This window comes from Sorex fumeus, unplaced genomic scaffold (assembly GCF_029834395.1).
Source record: "Sorex fumeus unplaced genomic scaffold, SorFum_2.1 ptg000018l, whole genome shotgun sequence".
NCBI lineage: Eukaryota > Metazoa > Chordata > Mammalia > Eulipotyphla > Soricidae > Sorex > Sorex fumeus.
The window spans coordinates 35,020,001-35,036,354 of NW_026606075.1; the positions used below are offsets into that span (position 1 = coordinate 35,020,001).

At 38.1% G+C, this 16,354-nt stretch overlaps 1 protein-coding gene across 1 annotated transcript in view; it reads right to left on the reverse strand.

The window, feature by feature from the left end:
• The window catches only part of CWC27 (CWC27 spliceosome associated cyclophilin), a 260,727-nt gene that overhangs the window by 224,126 nt on the left and 20,247 nt on the right, over positions 1 to 16,354 (reverse strand). The window contains exons 6-9 of the mRNA XM_056112526.1: positions 15,189 to 15,292; positions 13,563 to 13,632; positions 2,660 to 2,739; positions 1,091 to 1,124 (exon numbers count right to left, since the gene is read on the reverse strand). Of these exons, the coding sequence (XP_055968501.1) occupies positions 1,091 to 1,124; positions 2,660 to 2,739; positions 13,563 to 13,632; positions 15,189 to 15,292 (288 nt within the window). The remainder of the gene's footprint in view (positions 1 to 1,090; positions 1,125 to 2,659; positions 2,740 to 13,562; positions 13,633 to 15,188; positions 15,293 to 16,354) is intronic.

Genomic DNA, 16,354 nt, shown 5'->3' on the forward strand with positions numbered 1-16,354 from the left:
CACTCTGGTCCCACAGCCCTATCTTTAGCTCACTGGCAAGTTTCTTTGCACACTTTAATCTCAGTTGATATTTTTCTAAATAAGGTATTTTGTTGCCACATTTCAATATATGCTGTTCTCTGCATTCAAGAATGTCCACCTCTTACCATTTTTTTTACCTAGTTAACTCCTAATTCTCCTATAAGACAGAACATAGTATCACCTCCTGCAAAAAAGGTTTTCTGGTCTAGGTTAGATAACCATCTTTCTCCACTACAGTGAGAATTTTCCTTTTTGAATGTAGTAATAGATGAAGCTGTGTTCAAGAACAGAAAGTTATGTACTTCCTACTGTACAATATACAACTCTACAATACAAAGATCAATGTTTCTTCTCTATACAGTGATAAAACAGATGACTTGAAAATTTTAATCTCATATATTAAAAGACAATCTGCCTCCTTTTTTTACCAGCTTTAATAGCCCATACAACTAATAAAGTATAAGAGCACTACAATCTTGAAAGAGAATCTCATGACATGTGCACATGATAGAAATAACATTACAAATGATGATTGAGCAAAGTATGTCCCATACTATATAAGATGCCGAAATATCAACAATTAAGTATTTCACATAAAAAAATAAAATTAATGACATCTGAATTTTGAGCATTCAAATAATAAAGTAATGTAGGCAAAAAATTCACATGAAAGATTTCCATTTTGCATGGAAACACAGATAATTGGAAGCAAATAAATGAAAGTAAATTAAAGTTAAGACTTCAATACATCAAAGTTAAGACTTTTTTATTTTTTAAACCTTCACGTTGAAGTACTTTAATGTACATGAAATACATTAAGTATGCATTTAATACATTAAAGTTAATACTTTATTTTTTAAAACATTTACACTGAAGTGGGAGGAGATGTTAAGGATTGATACCGGGTGTCATGCTTGTGTCCTACCACTGAGCTATAATCCCAGCTCCTCAATTTTTAAAACTATATATATTAAATTATCAAAGCACCTCTTAAGAAAAAAAATTACTTTTTAAAAAATTTTTGAACTTTCTATACATTTTTAAAATATATTTATACTAAAATACTCACATCATCTGAATCTTCTGCTGCATCACCCTTTTCACTGTAAGACGTAAGAAAAAAAATTTTTGCTTCAAAATGAAACTAACGAAACTATTCAATAATTCCCCAATTTAGATTAATTCCAAAATTATTTTAACACGGCTATAGAGAATTTCTTTGAAGAGTAAATAAAGAGAATATTCTAAAAACACAATCTCTTAATAAATAGAATAAGACATATGTTCCATAGCACATACACAAACTCACAAATTCTTTTTAAAAGCAAAAAATAATCCTGTAGGAAACAATTTTTTATGGGCTTGAAGTATTCATGCCTAAGAAACTAACTCCTTCAAATACGTAAGAGTAAGAAGATTATTTTGAAACAGATTTTAAAAAATCAACTAAACACAGTACAAGGGTAGTCACCTTTTGAGAACTCATTCAATATATTATGTGCAATTATACTGAACAGCATGAAATTTTCCCTCCTCCAAAAGAAGCAGCAAAGATAATTAAGCGGTAATCAGTAAGCTAGTAAGAAAATCTTCTGTTATTTCCACAAAAAAGTGAGAAATAATACTCAATGGTTTAACCCAAAATGTGGCAATCTCACAAAATTGTTCAATTTTGACTTTTTCATAATACTAAGAGACAAAATGCTTCCCAAAAAAGTTAGCAAAGTAACTTAGAATTAAATATTAAACTGTTAAAGTAAATAATGTCATAGTATTCAAACTATCCCAAAATGTTCAAGCTAAGCAATTTTAATTATAATTACTTTAATAGAGGAAGATGGGAGGAAGAATTAATAGTTTGTGTTCTATGAGGTCCACAAAATAATGATACTAAATGCTTTGTAGTGAAAGTAATAACAAAATATAAATTTGTCATGGTAAATGGAAAGTTATATGAAATCAAGGTTTTCAGTACAGGACTAACCAAAACAAATAAATTTTTTTTGCTTTTTTGGGGGGTCACACCCCACAATGCTCAGGGGTTACTCCTGGCTCTGCACTCAGGAATCACGCCTGGTAGTGCTCGGAGGACCATATGGGATGCTGGGAATCGAATCCAAGTCGGCTGTGTGCAAGGCAAATGCCCTCCCCGCTGTGCTTTCGCTCCAGCCCCACAGGTAAATTTTTAACATTTAAACTGTAAAAAAAAGAAAAAATTGTGTTTCTTTATACTATGTTAGAAGCTCTACTACTCTACATTATTAAAGGTAAGGTATAGGCCCTCCCGTTGTTCATCGATTTGCTCGAGCGGGCCCAGTAACGTCTCCATCATGAGACTTGTTACTGTGTCTGGCACATCGAATACATCACGGGTGGCTTGCCAGGCCCTGCCGTGCGGGCGAGATCCTCTCGGTAGCTTGTCGGGCTCTCCGGGAGGGGCGGAGGAATCGAACTCGGGTCGGCCATGTTGGCTGCATGCAAGGCAAACGCCCTACCGCTGTGCTACTCTACATTATTAAAATGTTTTAACGGAAATGAAAAAAAAATTATTTATGCAGAGTGCATACTCACAAATTAAGCAAGAAAATGATTTGAGCTAGAAGATAAGAAATTAGTATCATGCTCGCACCATACTAACCTTTCAACAACTGGAACAGAACTGAGATGCGGATCATCCTTAAGCAAATCATGACTACTTTTGCTTTTCCCTTTCATACTCTAGAAAGAAAGATAGTATATAATCATGAGAGGAGGGAACATTTATTTCTGAAAGGACAAATCAGCAAATTTATACAAAATCTAGTCCTGATATAAAATGGCAAGCAAAGGGTATGTTAATGAAAATTTTCAGTATATGACAAAGTTTTGAAATATGAATTTTGCTCACTCATTGACTGGAAATATTAGTTTTACAAACTTTAGGTGCTGAACAAAATACTGAATAAATTCAATGTAAGACGCTCTATAGTAAATCCAAAAACTGAATAAATAAATGCAAAAGTGATTATCAAAGGAGATGTGGGAAAACTGTGTTATTATCTGGTACTTCCTATTCAATAAAGGATGTTGGGAGGATCCTCCCAGGATGGAAGAAGCATGCTGAAAGTAAACTATAGACCAAACATGATTTCCACTCAATGCCTCTTTTGCAAACCACAACACCCAAGAGGAGAGAGAGAATAAAAGGGAATGCCCTGCCACAGAGGAAGGGTGAAATGGGGAGGATGGGGGGTGGGAGGAATACTGGGATCCGTGGTGGTGAGAAATGGGCACTGGTGGAGGAATGGGTGTTTGACCACTGTATAACTGAAACCCAAGCACAAAAATTTGTAATTCTACAACTGTACCTCATGGTGTCTAATAAAAATTTAAAAAAGAACAAAGAGACAGTGAAACTGTGGGGACTAAATAGAATACAAATGTTCGGTCACGGTCCTCCTGTTGTTCATCGATTTGCTTGAGCGGGTTCAGTAACGTCTTCATCGTGAGACTTGTTGTTACTGTGTTTGGCATGTTGAATATGTCACAGGTAGCTTGCCAGGCTTTTTTTTTTAAATTTTTATTAGTGAAACACCATGAGGTACAGTTGTAGACTTACAAATTTATGTGCTTGGGTTTCACTTATACAATGATCAAGTACCCATGCCTCCACCAGTGCCCATTTCCACCACCACGGGTCCCAGTATCCCTCCCCCGCATACCACCTTGCCTCTGTGGCAGGGCATTCCCTTTTGCCGTGTGGGCAAGATACTCTTGGTAGCTTGCCAGGCTCTCTGAGAGGGGCAGAGGAATCGAACCCGGCTTGGCTGGGCCGGCTGTGCGCAAGGCAAACGCCCTACCGCTGTGCTATCCCTCCAGCCCAGGATACAAACAAATGAAAGAAAAGTAGCAGAGGCAAAGAGTATAGCAATGGTGAAGAAGTGGAAGCTTTGTGTTATCTGTGTCATGGTAATGTCGAAGTGACATCTGCACTTGTTTGTTCATTGCAGCACTCTTTACAATAGCCAGAAACTGGAAGAAACCTGAATGCCCAAGAACAGATGACTGGTTAAAGAAACTTTGGTACATCTACACAATGGAGTACTATGTAGCTGTTAGAGAAGTCATGAAATTTACATACAAGTGGTACAACATGGAAAGTATCATGCTAAGCGAAATGAGTCAGAAAGAGAGGGATAGACATAGAAAGATTGCATTCATCTGGGGGATATAAAGTAACAAAGTATGAGATTAATACCCAAGAATAGCTGAGATCAGCACCAGGAGGATTACTCCATAACTTAGAGGCCAGCCGGGTATCCTAGAGGAAAGGGCAGTTCAGATAGAGAAGGGAGCACCAAATAAAGGGTGTTTGGAGGATCCTCCCAGGAGGGGAGATGCATGTCGAAAGTAGACTATGGACTGAACATATTTGCCACTCAATGCCTCTTTTGCAGACCACAACACCCAAAAGGAGAGAGAGAACACAGGGGATTGCCCTGCCACAGAGGCAGGGGGGATGGGGGGATGGGGGTGGGGGGGATATTATCCATGGTGGTGGAAAATGGGCACTGGTGGAGGGATGGGTATCTGATCATTGAATAATCGAAACCCAAGCACAAAAAATTGTAAATCTACAACTGTACCTCATGGTGTTTCACTAATAAAAAAAAAATGTTCGGTTAAATACCAGTCTAGATGTTTTAAGAAAAGCATTAATTAGATGCAATGCAATTTAATACAATCAGTAGATTTTTAGTACAGCAGATGATCCTTTAAAATGTTGGAGGCACCATTTAATTATTTGAAGGCAAACACTGACATTTCACAAAGAAAAAGCAATTCTGTCACATAAATGTGATATAAAAACCCTGCCAAAATCTGAAATTTCAAACACAAGATTCTAACTTCTTACTATATGCAATATCTGCTTAATATCTTTGAACAAAGTTTCTACAACCATGAAATATGAAATAATCAATAATTTTAAACGTAATAATGTGTGTCTGCCTACATCTCTGTAAACTTTCCATTACTGATCATTCTTTGGTTATTAGAGGTATTTTTTGCTCTGGTATTTTGATTTATGCCATACAACATATGGCTATACATACATCTGTATAGAACTTTGGCAAAAGCAAGGGAAGGAAGAGAGGAAGGAAGGGAGGAAGGGAGGAAGGTTGGTTACTGGATAGAGGCTAACATCAACTAGTCTGAGTTCCCAGGACAATATAAGCCAATTCTTTTACTGTTGTTTTGTTGTTGTGCATGTTTGTTTGGTGGCTGCAGCCAGTGGTGTTTAGAGACTACTTCTAGAGTGGTGTTCCACGGTTGCTCCTCCTGATACTTGGGAACATGTGGCAGTGGGAGTCATACCTAATCCTCCTACATGCAAAACATACACTCCAGTCCAGCGTTACCTCCCTACCCATTAAATGATTTCTTAAAACTCAACTCTTAAAAAAAATCAATATACAGAGATATTACATAGATACAATAATTAGAAAAAGAAAGTTAATGCTTCTTTTCCTAAAATTTCTTCCTCCCACCATCTCCAGCTATTCATGATTATTTTTATCTATTTGCCATCAATGTTCTATTTCTGGGCTGGAGCAATAGCACAGCAGGTAGGGCATTTGCCTTGCAAGTGGCCGACCGGGCCGAGCCAGGTTTGATTCCTCTGCCCCCTCTGAGAGCCCGGCAAGCTACCCAGAGTATTTCGCCCGCATGGCAAAGCCTGACAAGCTACCCGTGACGTATTCAATATGCCAAACACAATAATAACAAGTCTCGCAATGGAGACGTTACTGGGCCCGCTCAAGCAAATAGATGAGAAATGGGAGGACAGTACTACAGTGCTTTATTTCTACCAAATTCTCTGAAAATGCTTGATAATGTGGTTTTCTTTAAAACTAAATCAGAAAAAAATTAAGTTAAAAATATATATCTTAGGGGCTGGAGGGATAGCACAGTGGGTAGGGCATTTGCCTTGCATGTGGCCAACCCAGATTCGATTCCCAGCATCCCATATGGTCCCCCGAGCACCACCAGGAGTAACTCCTGAGTGCAGACCCAGGAGTAACCCCTGAGTATTATAATATATAATTATATAATTATATATTATATATGTGTATATATAAAACACATATATATGTGTATCTACACATACATCTTAAGTCACTTAGATTCCCACCCAAGGTAGGAATCTCTTTCACATGACTGACGACTAGTCAACAATGTCTCCACACCTGGAGGAAGTTTATAAACTTACACACACACATAAAAACACACACACACCCATTTCTTTTTAAATGACTTCCATTATAGGACAGTTCACACCCATTTCTTTTTAAATGACTTCCATTATAGGACAGTTCTAACTGTAGTGGGAAAAAAGTTTTATGTGTAATTTCCAACAAATCGTAGTTCCATATATTCTAGAATGATAAGTGAACTACAAACAATAATAGGTACATGGCATAGTGTTTAGTTTAAACAGAAATAGATTGACAGACCAAATAATAGTTTTGTAAAGAAACTCACATCATAACCCTTAAAATTTGTGAATGTAGTCTTTTACATAGCAAAAGGGATTTGGTGGATAAATCAGGGGTACTGAGATAGATGCCCTGAATGATTACCTGGGCATTATCTTAAGTCCTGCAAGTGAATGAGAAAATCAGAAGACTGCTGTAGCGTGATAAACAATGAGAAAGACCTGAATAGCTATTTCTGGCTTTAAAGAAAAAAAGGAAGGGCTAGAAATCTTGAATCTAGTTAGTCTAGGGAGGCTGAAAAAACTAAGGACAAAGATTCCCCAAGAGGAGGCCAGAGTAATAAATATAGTACAGTGGATAGGGTGCTCTTGGCCAACCTAGGTTTTGATCACCAGCACCCCATGTGGTCCCCCAGGCCACCAGAAATGTGGCTACCAAGTGTTGCCCAAAAGCAAATAACAACAAGATCTCCCACCCACCTTCAATCTCCACAAAAAGGGCAGCTGTACTAACACACTGATATTCTAGCTCAGTTAAACATATTTTAGACTTCTGATCTCAAGAACTGTAAGATACTAAATTTTTGCTTGAAACTACTACAATTGGCTATAGCAGCAATATGAGACAATATATATATATATATATAGGTATCTTTTTAAAATTACTTAAATTCAAATAACTAGAAAGACACATAAATTAAAGTTCAATCTTACGAGTAGGGAAAAAAACATTTTATTAATTGGGCTGTTTATTGCTTCTGACAATCTCTGTACAAATGGTCTCAAAGTACTCTCCATGTCCTCCTCCACCTCCCAACTGGAAACTTGGGAGGAAACTTTTGCAAACTTTAATTTCATAGGATATAAGAATATATGATGAAACATTTAATTTTATTATCAAAGGTAGTATATTTGCTTCTCATATAACTAATTCTTGGTAAAAGGATATATCAATGACTTAAGGAAAAATATCAACATACAGTAGAAATAATAATGTGCATCATTGGGGGGAAAAAGTTCTGATTAAAGAACTGTTCTAAAAACTAGCTATTGTGACAGGGCCAGAGAAATAGTACAGTCAGTAGGGCAATCTCTGGCTTCTTATATGGTCCCCAAGTACCACTAGGAGTGATTTCTGAATGAAGAAGCAGAAATAACCCTTGAACATCGCCAGTTGTAGCCCTAAATTTAACAAACAAACACAAAAAATTAAAGTTAACTTTGTGCTTTTATAATGGACCTGCCCTTATAAGTGCCTCATGAAAATTTCTGACTATAAGCTTTCACTTAAAAAGTATTTCCTGAAATAAAATAAAATAAGTATTTCTTAACACCTGCATTTGTTATAAACAGAGATTCAGAAATTTAAAAACAATTTAGACATTTGCATAAAACTATTACTTAAGAATAAAACTACTGGAGAAGTAATATAAAAATTGAAACTGTCCCGATTTTTAAGAACTGTTCAAAGCTTAGATCACACTTTCACTTTATTTTTACTTCTCCAAGATCCCCAGCTTTTCAGAAGCTGTCTATGTGACATGGCTTTTCACATCACACCCTTCTCTTCATAGCCCTTTCCTCTGGATGCATCCAGTTTGCCAGTAGCCTTGTTATATGTCAGAGTTTAAGAAAATGCTGCAAATCTGATAAAACAAAAAATCAAAAATATTTTATTCCTTATTCTATTAAGTTTATTCTTAATAACTCAACTAAGGTTTACTGATACTATATCACATCTATTCAGCTGGTTTTATACAAGTATAGAATTATCATGTATCCCTACAACTATATCTCAAGTTACTAGTTCAAATTATCACACAGGTTGCAAGGAAGCATTCTGTGGTTAAAAGTATTCAATCCTCTACAAATACACCTGATTGTACTAGCTTCCATATCACATTCCCCCGTATCTTCCATAATATCATAAAATTTTGATAATGTGCTTTTCTGAATTTCAATTATGTTATTATGACATCTCCCTATCAAGTAATCCCATAGAAAAGGAAATGAAGTCAGTCTGGCAAGTCACTTAACCAGTCTCAGTTTTCTCATTCTATAGATAAAAAGGAAATTGAATTAGACCCTGTTGAACTTAAAAAACCAAAAACAAACCAAAAAATTTAAATTCTAATTTTTAAAAGATACTTTATCAGCAGAAAGATAGTGAAATAAATAATAAGAGAAAGTGAATCCACATGGGACAGGCAACTTGTCAAGAATAAATGAGTAGGGGGAAGTGGTGTCTGTAATCCCACACTGATAATCCATAAACCAGAGGGGACTCTCTTATTTCTCCTTTCACATAAAATAAAGCCTCAATTCAGACTTTATCAATTATTCACCTGTGATTAGTTAAACACAGGTTCTGGAATAAAACTTAACACTACTGAGTCAATGAAAAAAATGAAACTTGATAAGCAAGCCTCTAATGAAAGTTATTTTCAAGACCTTTAGAAATATTTAACTTCATTCAACCTCTGAAAGTGCAAATTGTTCTTTGTCACTGTAAAAAATACCTTTTTCACTTGTGCTTAGTTAATATGTGTTCTTAAACAAATAAAACTAAATTTTTAAAAACATGCTTTACTTGTTACTCTTTTATAATATTTCAATTACACTTCCCTTTGCTTACTTTACCCAAAATTAAAATGTATTTTAAGGGTGCCCATAGTCTTATAATGAGCATGCAAGCAAAATAAACAATTCGGTTTTCTTCTCTCTTGAATTTATTTCATTCCTTTTAGAGAAGGGTATTTTCCTCTAAGCCAGTAGATGTCAATGATTCTTTGTTGCTGTTCTCTTTTCTCCAACTAAACCCGCCCCTGACTCTATTATACAAACAAACACAACAGCTAAATTCATTTTCTTTTCTCTTTGTTTTTTTTGTTTGTTCGGGGGGCCATGTCCAGTGGTACTCAAAGCTTACTCCTGGCTCTGCACCCAGGGATTTTCCTGGTGGGGCTCTGAGGTCCATATGGGACGCCAGGGTTCGAAAATAGATTGGCTGCATGCAAGAAAAGCACCTACCTGCTGTACTATCGCCCTAGACAACAGCAAATTCTGGAGGCCTAAAATTCCCCAAGACACACTGACTATGGAGAATAGGCTGTTGGTGGGCCATGATGTATATGCTTTCCCCAATGGTGCTGGAGATATTAGCCAGGACCTTAGGAAGTGCTTACAAAGGGTACTGGGGTTGTATCAATTCACCTTTCATCCTTGTTGCAAACACAATTCGCTTATACTCAATTGAAATTAAACATAACTTGGGAGGGACGGGACACAAAGAGCTAGTACAGTGAGTAGGGCTCTTGCCTAGCACACAGCTGTCCCCTGTCTGATCCCCAGAACTACACACAGTGCCTTGAGTACTGCTAAGAGTGATTCTACAGCAGAGAACTACAAATAAGTTCTGCCCAGAGAATTGGTGGGTACCAGTATGGGAGAGGGAGGGGGAACCAAAGAAACTTTTTTCTTTGTACAATAGCAGTTATGAGACGGACGCACTGCCTACTGCGCTAAGGAGCGATAGCACAGTGGTAGGGCATTTGCCTTGCAAGCCACCGACTCGGCCAAGCCAGGTTCCATTCATCAACCCCTCTAGGAGAGCCCGGCAAGCTACCGAGAGTAACTCACCCACACAGCAAAGCCTGGCAAGCTACCCTTGACGTATTCTATATGCCAAACACAGTAACAACAAGTCTCACAATGGAGATGTTACTGGGCCCGCTCGAGCAAATCGATGAACAACAGGAGGACAGTGCTATAGTGCTATAGTGTACAATAGCAAGCACCAGCAGATAAGATTTAAACACATACTACTATTACAAAAAGAAAAAAGATTTTTCTGAGCAGTCATCCTCAAAGCAATTTTACTGTTGCAGCATGATTTACAATACTATTATGAAACTTACTTTGGATCCAAAATTTTGAGAAAAATTTCCTTTATGCCAATCTGTACTCTTCAAGACTACTCAACCTACTGTCCATGATCCTACAAAATTTAAGGATGGGGAGGATGGGCGGCAGATCAACTGCACCGAGCTGTCTTCCACCTGAGAATGCCAGAAAATCAGTGAAATTTCTCATTACTATCTATTTTCTTTTAGCAGGGAGGGTTCTCCAGCAATGCCCAGAAACCTGGGAATTACGCCTAATGATATAGACCTGATGGTTCAGTGCTGGGACCCTTTGATAAGGTGTGGCTCAGGTCTGCTGTGCTTAGGGGTCACCAAGACTATACGGAGCCTGTCAGGGGATATCATGCAGTTACAGAGATCAAATTCAAGGTCACAGCACGTATGCCCTATCCCTTTAACACCCCTTACAAGTTTTTCATATCCTTGAAGTTTGAAACAGAAGTCTCTATGGCATTCACAATAATGTTTGAGACTTAATTAAAGTCAAAATTCAAAATTCTGGTTCTACCACCTTCTAATAACATGATCTTGGACAAGTGACTTAACTGGAATACTAATTTTTTTACTTATAAGACAGAAATAGTAAGATAACAGATAAAAAAAAATCACTACAATAGAGTAGGGTTAAAACTCTGATGGCCATAGATAGATTCCATAGTTCCTAGCTCAGCCTGGATGGGTGTTTGATCATGGGAAGAGGGAGAGACAGCCAGGGAGTGATAATAGGACTCACTCTTAAGTAAATGTTGAGCATATATAGGAGAAAACACATGACAAGCAAAGAGGAAAATTAAGGTAGAGCAAAGGGCTGCAAAAAAGGAAGAAAATATCAATGAAAGTGAATCCTGGCAACTCCCAGATCTAGCATTTACAGTCTTGTCCACTTACTAACAGACTGCAGGTGCCCATATAAAATATAGTGAGTATTTCATTGTGATGAAGCCCAAATCTGAATCAATTGAGTAATATAAGACCTCTGTACTGATTTCTAAAGAGGACTTCTCAGAGCATGGAAAAACAGAGTGACTGATAATGTTCAGGAATGTTAAGGAATATGAAAGAAGATTTTCATGAAAAATTAAGTCTAATTTTGACATCAAGCACAGCAAAGACTCCAAAGGTAACCCAGAATAAGGGATGAGGACCCAGACGATATTCATTCAGTCTCCCAGAGTTTAGAAAAGTTTAGAGGCAGTAAATGAACCTATGGTATCAAATAGATCATTCAAGGATTCCAGAAGCAGCAAGAACAAAAAATTACCAACTATTTCTTAAACATGCCTATTTAATCCACTTTGAATGCAGGAGGTTTAAGTACAGTGTTTACTATTTGCCCAGCATTAGCCTGCCAAAACTCTGCTCAATGATGAGGAATAAGGGGAAGCACCAGGATAAAGACAAAAGATAAGGATAACAACAAGGGGGAATGTTACTGATAGTATCCGTTACAAACAGGCGGCCATTGAAGGAGAAAGGCAATTCTAGGTTACAGGCTTTACTTACTGTGATAAAGACTTTGAACCTAATCATTCAGGTTTTAGTGGCTGTTGTTACTTTTCAGAAACAGAGTATCATATAGAGTTTAGGAAAGTAAAAGCCCTTGAAGATTATTTTCATGGAGTACACTTAATCAGAACCTCCGTCCTAAAGTATCAGGGCACTGCAGGTATTTCTGCAAGGAGCACTGTAATGAAATAATACTGAAGAAAACCACACTAAAAGCAATACTGATGGAGTGGGGGGAAACACAAGCAAACCAGGAAGAACAACAGAAGCTTTAAGTTAATTTGCTGTGGCTTTATTTTTTGGTTTTGGAGCCACACTTCAGAGTGCTCAGGGGAAGCTCTTGACTCTATGCTTAGGATCATTCCTAGCAGTGCTCAGGGCACCACATGCAGTGATGCCGATTAAACCAGGTTCGGCCCCATGCAAGGAAAGTGCCTTTACCCCTGTATTATCTTTCTAGCCTAGAATAAGTTTTTTTCTACATAGATTTTTTTTTTCTTTTTGGGTCACACCCGGCGATGCTCAGGGGTTACTCCTGGCTCATGCACTCAGGAATTACTCCTGGCGGTGCCCGGGGGACCGTATGGGATGCTGGGAATCGAACCTGGGTCGGCTATATTGGCTGCATGCAAGGCAAGCGCCCTACCCACTGTGCGATCGCTCCAGCCCCTCTACATAGAGATTTTTATAGTGAAACCGACCTACATTCAAATCCAAGCTCAGGCTATTTATGAGTTTTATAACTCAAGACAAACTGCAATCTATAAATTTATTTGTGGAAAATGTGCATAATAGTAAATATATTACAAAAGGCATTAATAAAAATCAATGAAATAGAAACATGAATGTTAAGTTTTGGTATGTCCCCATTTATTAATTAAAAATCTAATTTCACTTAACTAATTAATTTAGCAAATCTCAATTAAAATTCAACTCATGAAATTAAATCAGCCCTTAATACTAATTCTACATGATGAAAAACAAATCACTGAGTAAAAATACCTGTCAAATGACCCGAGAGTAGCAAATATTATTGATAAAAATCAGTTCAATAAATACCTACCCGACACTGGAGTAATAGTATAGCAGGTAGGGGCCTTTGCCTTGCATGAAGCTGACCCTGGTTTGATCCCAGCACCACATAGTCCCCCGAACCCCACAGGGGTGACTCTGAGCACAGAGGCAGAAATAAGCCCTAAGTACACCTGGTATGTCTCAAAACCAATAATAATAATAATAATAATAATAATAATAATAATAGATACCTATTGAATGGGCCAGAGCGATAGCATAGCAGGTAGGGCGTTTGCCTTGCACATGGCCAACCCATGTTTGATTGCTTCACCCCTCTCGGAGAGCCCAGCAAGCTACTGAGAGTATCTCGCCCACACAGCAAAGCCTGGCAAGCTCCCTGTGACATATTCAATATGCCAAAAACAGTAACAACAAGTCTCACAATGGAGACGTTACTGGGCCCGCTCGAGCAAAGTGATGAACAACAGGAGGACAGTGCTACATTTCTACCTATTGAATGTGTACCATGTAAAACATGCTGAACCAGGCAGAGTAGGATTTTTAGAAATAAGTAATGAGCCTAATCACTTATATAAATCAGAACAAAGGCAAAATAGTTTTACCTGACTAACTCGATTTACTTCCTCCTCTTCTTCCTCTGCTTCTTCTCCAAATGAAAGCAAACTAAAATTTCTAATGAAAAACGGAAAATTAGAAAATGTTCACCTACAGGTGAAATGGTAAAAATAAATGAATCTGAGCCAGAGCAATAATACAGCAGGTGTGGTACTGGTCTTGCATGCACTTTTCCTGGGTTTGATCCTGGGACCCCACATGGTCCACTGAAACCCGCCAGGATTTAGGCCTGAGTGCAGAGCCAGGAGTAATCCTTAAGCACACCACCAGTATGATTAAAACAACAAATTGAATTAATATAATGAATAAAAGAAAAAAGAAAATCAAACTCATAGTTATATAAGAACCTAGGGCGTTTGCCTTGCATGTGGCTGACCAGGGTTCGATTCCCAGCATCCCATATGGTAACCGGAGCATCACCAGGAGTGATTCCTGAGTACATGAGCCAGGAGTAACCCATGAGCATTGCCGGGTGTGACCCAAAAAAAGAAAAAATAAAAAAAGCATTATAAGTTCTGATAACAAAAAAGAAAGTAAAAAGTAAAAATAAATAAATGAATTATGCAACTATATCATTTTTGTTTTGGGGCCACACCCACAGTGCTCGGGGCTTACTCTTGGCTCTGTGCTCAGGGATCATTCCTCAAAATAAATGCTCAGGGAACCGCATGTGGTGCTGGGGACTGAAGTGGATTGGCCAGTGACAAAACAAGCACTCCACCCACAGGATATCTCTCCAGGACTCAGTCATTACATGTAAGTGTACCCATTCAGTTATTATATCATACTCGACTACCTACACTCTTTAAAATTTATTAATTCAGAGATCCCAAACTTATTTGACCTAAGCTCCCTTTCCAGATATAAAATCAGAGCCAGAAAGACAGAACAGGAGGTGAGGTACTTGCCTTGCATATGGCTGGTTGCATTATCTGGTACCGAATATATTGTTCCTTGACTACTTCTAGGGTGACTTCTGATCACAAAGCTAGAAATCATCTCTGAGCACCTCTGAATAAGGACCTACTCTCCCCTCAAATTACCCAGTGCCCCCTGAATTCAACCACCTCCTAGCAGACATAAATTACCCCCTGCTGCACCTGAGGCTGTTACTTGGATCATGGAGGTCAATATTGCCATCTTTGGAACGAATCACATTAATTGAAAAACAAGTAAAAAATAAAGTCTTTAACATCTCAATCCTATTATAACTGCAATAGTGATCACAAAACACTTTCTATTTTAAATACTGATTTCATAGTAAATCTAAGACAGTAACTTTTTAGGTTATGTACTTATAAATATTAAAAATGTACATTTAGAAAGAATACACCTTCATAATTCAGTTATTCCCCTACTTCAAAATGGCCTCCTCATTAATTAAAAAAAAATACAAAAGGAAATCAAGTGAGGGACCAAAGCAATATTATAGTGGGAAGTACATTTGCCTTGCACTCGGCCAAATCAGATTCGATCTCCAGTATTCCAGAGTAATTTCTGAGTTCAAAGCAGGAGTAACCCCTGAGCATTGCAAAAAAATAAACAAAAAGGAAATCAAGTGGACTAAATAAATCAGTGTTGCTTTTTATAGTGAAGAAAATGTACTTGATTACTTTGTTCCTTTGGGCTTCAATTTCTTTACTTCCTCCTCTGGTTTCTCTTTTTTAGTCTTTTTTATTTCTCTTGGAATGATGTCATCAAAAGGGTTAAACAAAACCTATGAAAAGACAAGACATATTTTTTAAATATTTTATATTCTGATCTTAGAAAAAGGTAGTATTTAACTGAAATGACATTAGTCTCTATATTTTTTTCACATAACCATTGTACCATGTAAAATCTTATCACACCGAAGGTTGTGTGTTCACGGGCTCACTGGATGGCACTGTCTCACCGCCTGCGTTCGGTGCTCTTGGGCCGCTGGGTGTGGCCTGGATCGGAACGGTTGTTGGCCAAGGGCAGACGGAAGAAGAAACGAAGGCCAGGCCGGTCTATATAAATAGTAGTTTATTCCAATCCTCTTCACTACTGTCTTTCTCTGCCTCCTTCTCTCCTGGGCCCCAATCTTGGAACCTCTCTCCTTCTGGCTCTGACTCTGGATCTCTGGAGCCCGAGCTTCTGACTCCTTCCTCTCTCCAAGCTTACCGCTTCTGACTCTCCTCTCCGAGCTTACGTCTTAGTTTATATAGCAGTCACATAAGGCGGTGACATAAAGGTGGGTTGAACACTGACGAATCAACAAAAGAGGTAAGACCACTCCTCCAGGAGATTAACTCAAGGATAAAATCTCATCTACAGAGATTACTTCAGATTACTAGGAGATCCGCTCAAGGGTGGGATCCCAACAAGCGTGTGTTCTTCCCTCAGTTAGTAATCTACTTAAATAGTTGTAATAAATCTACTTCTAATATTTCTAGCAATGTCATTCTGTATGAGCACAGTAAGAGATATAAACATAGTTTAGTTCTTCCTGAGAACATCTCACTATACATTCCACAGTCCTCAGGCCAGGTTAATCTTCCTAGCTCCAGCAGGGTCCTAGTCTCGGTCGTTACTTACTTTTGGATCATGACAGCATTTGTCCATGATCATGCCCTCAACTTATAGTTGAGTATCGTGGCGCTTTGGCCTGGCCCATTTTGATGCCAGGGTAGCTCACAGCTTGCCCTGGGTCCATTCAGTTCCTCGTCGGGACCCTGCTTTTGGGGTGCTAGGAACTAAGGGCAACTGAGTCAAGAAATCAGATGCCCAGGAGTAAATATTATTCGGAGTCAATCAA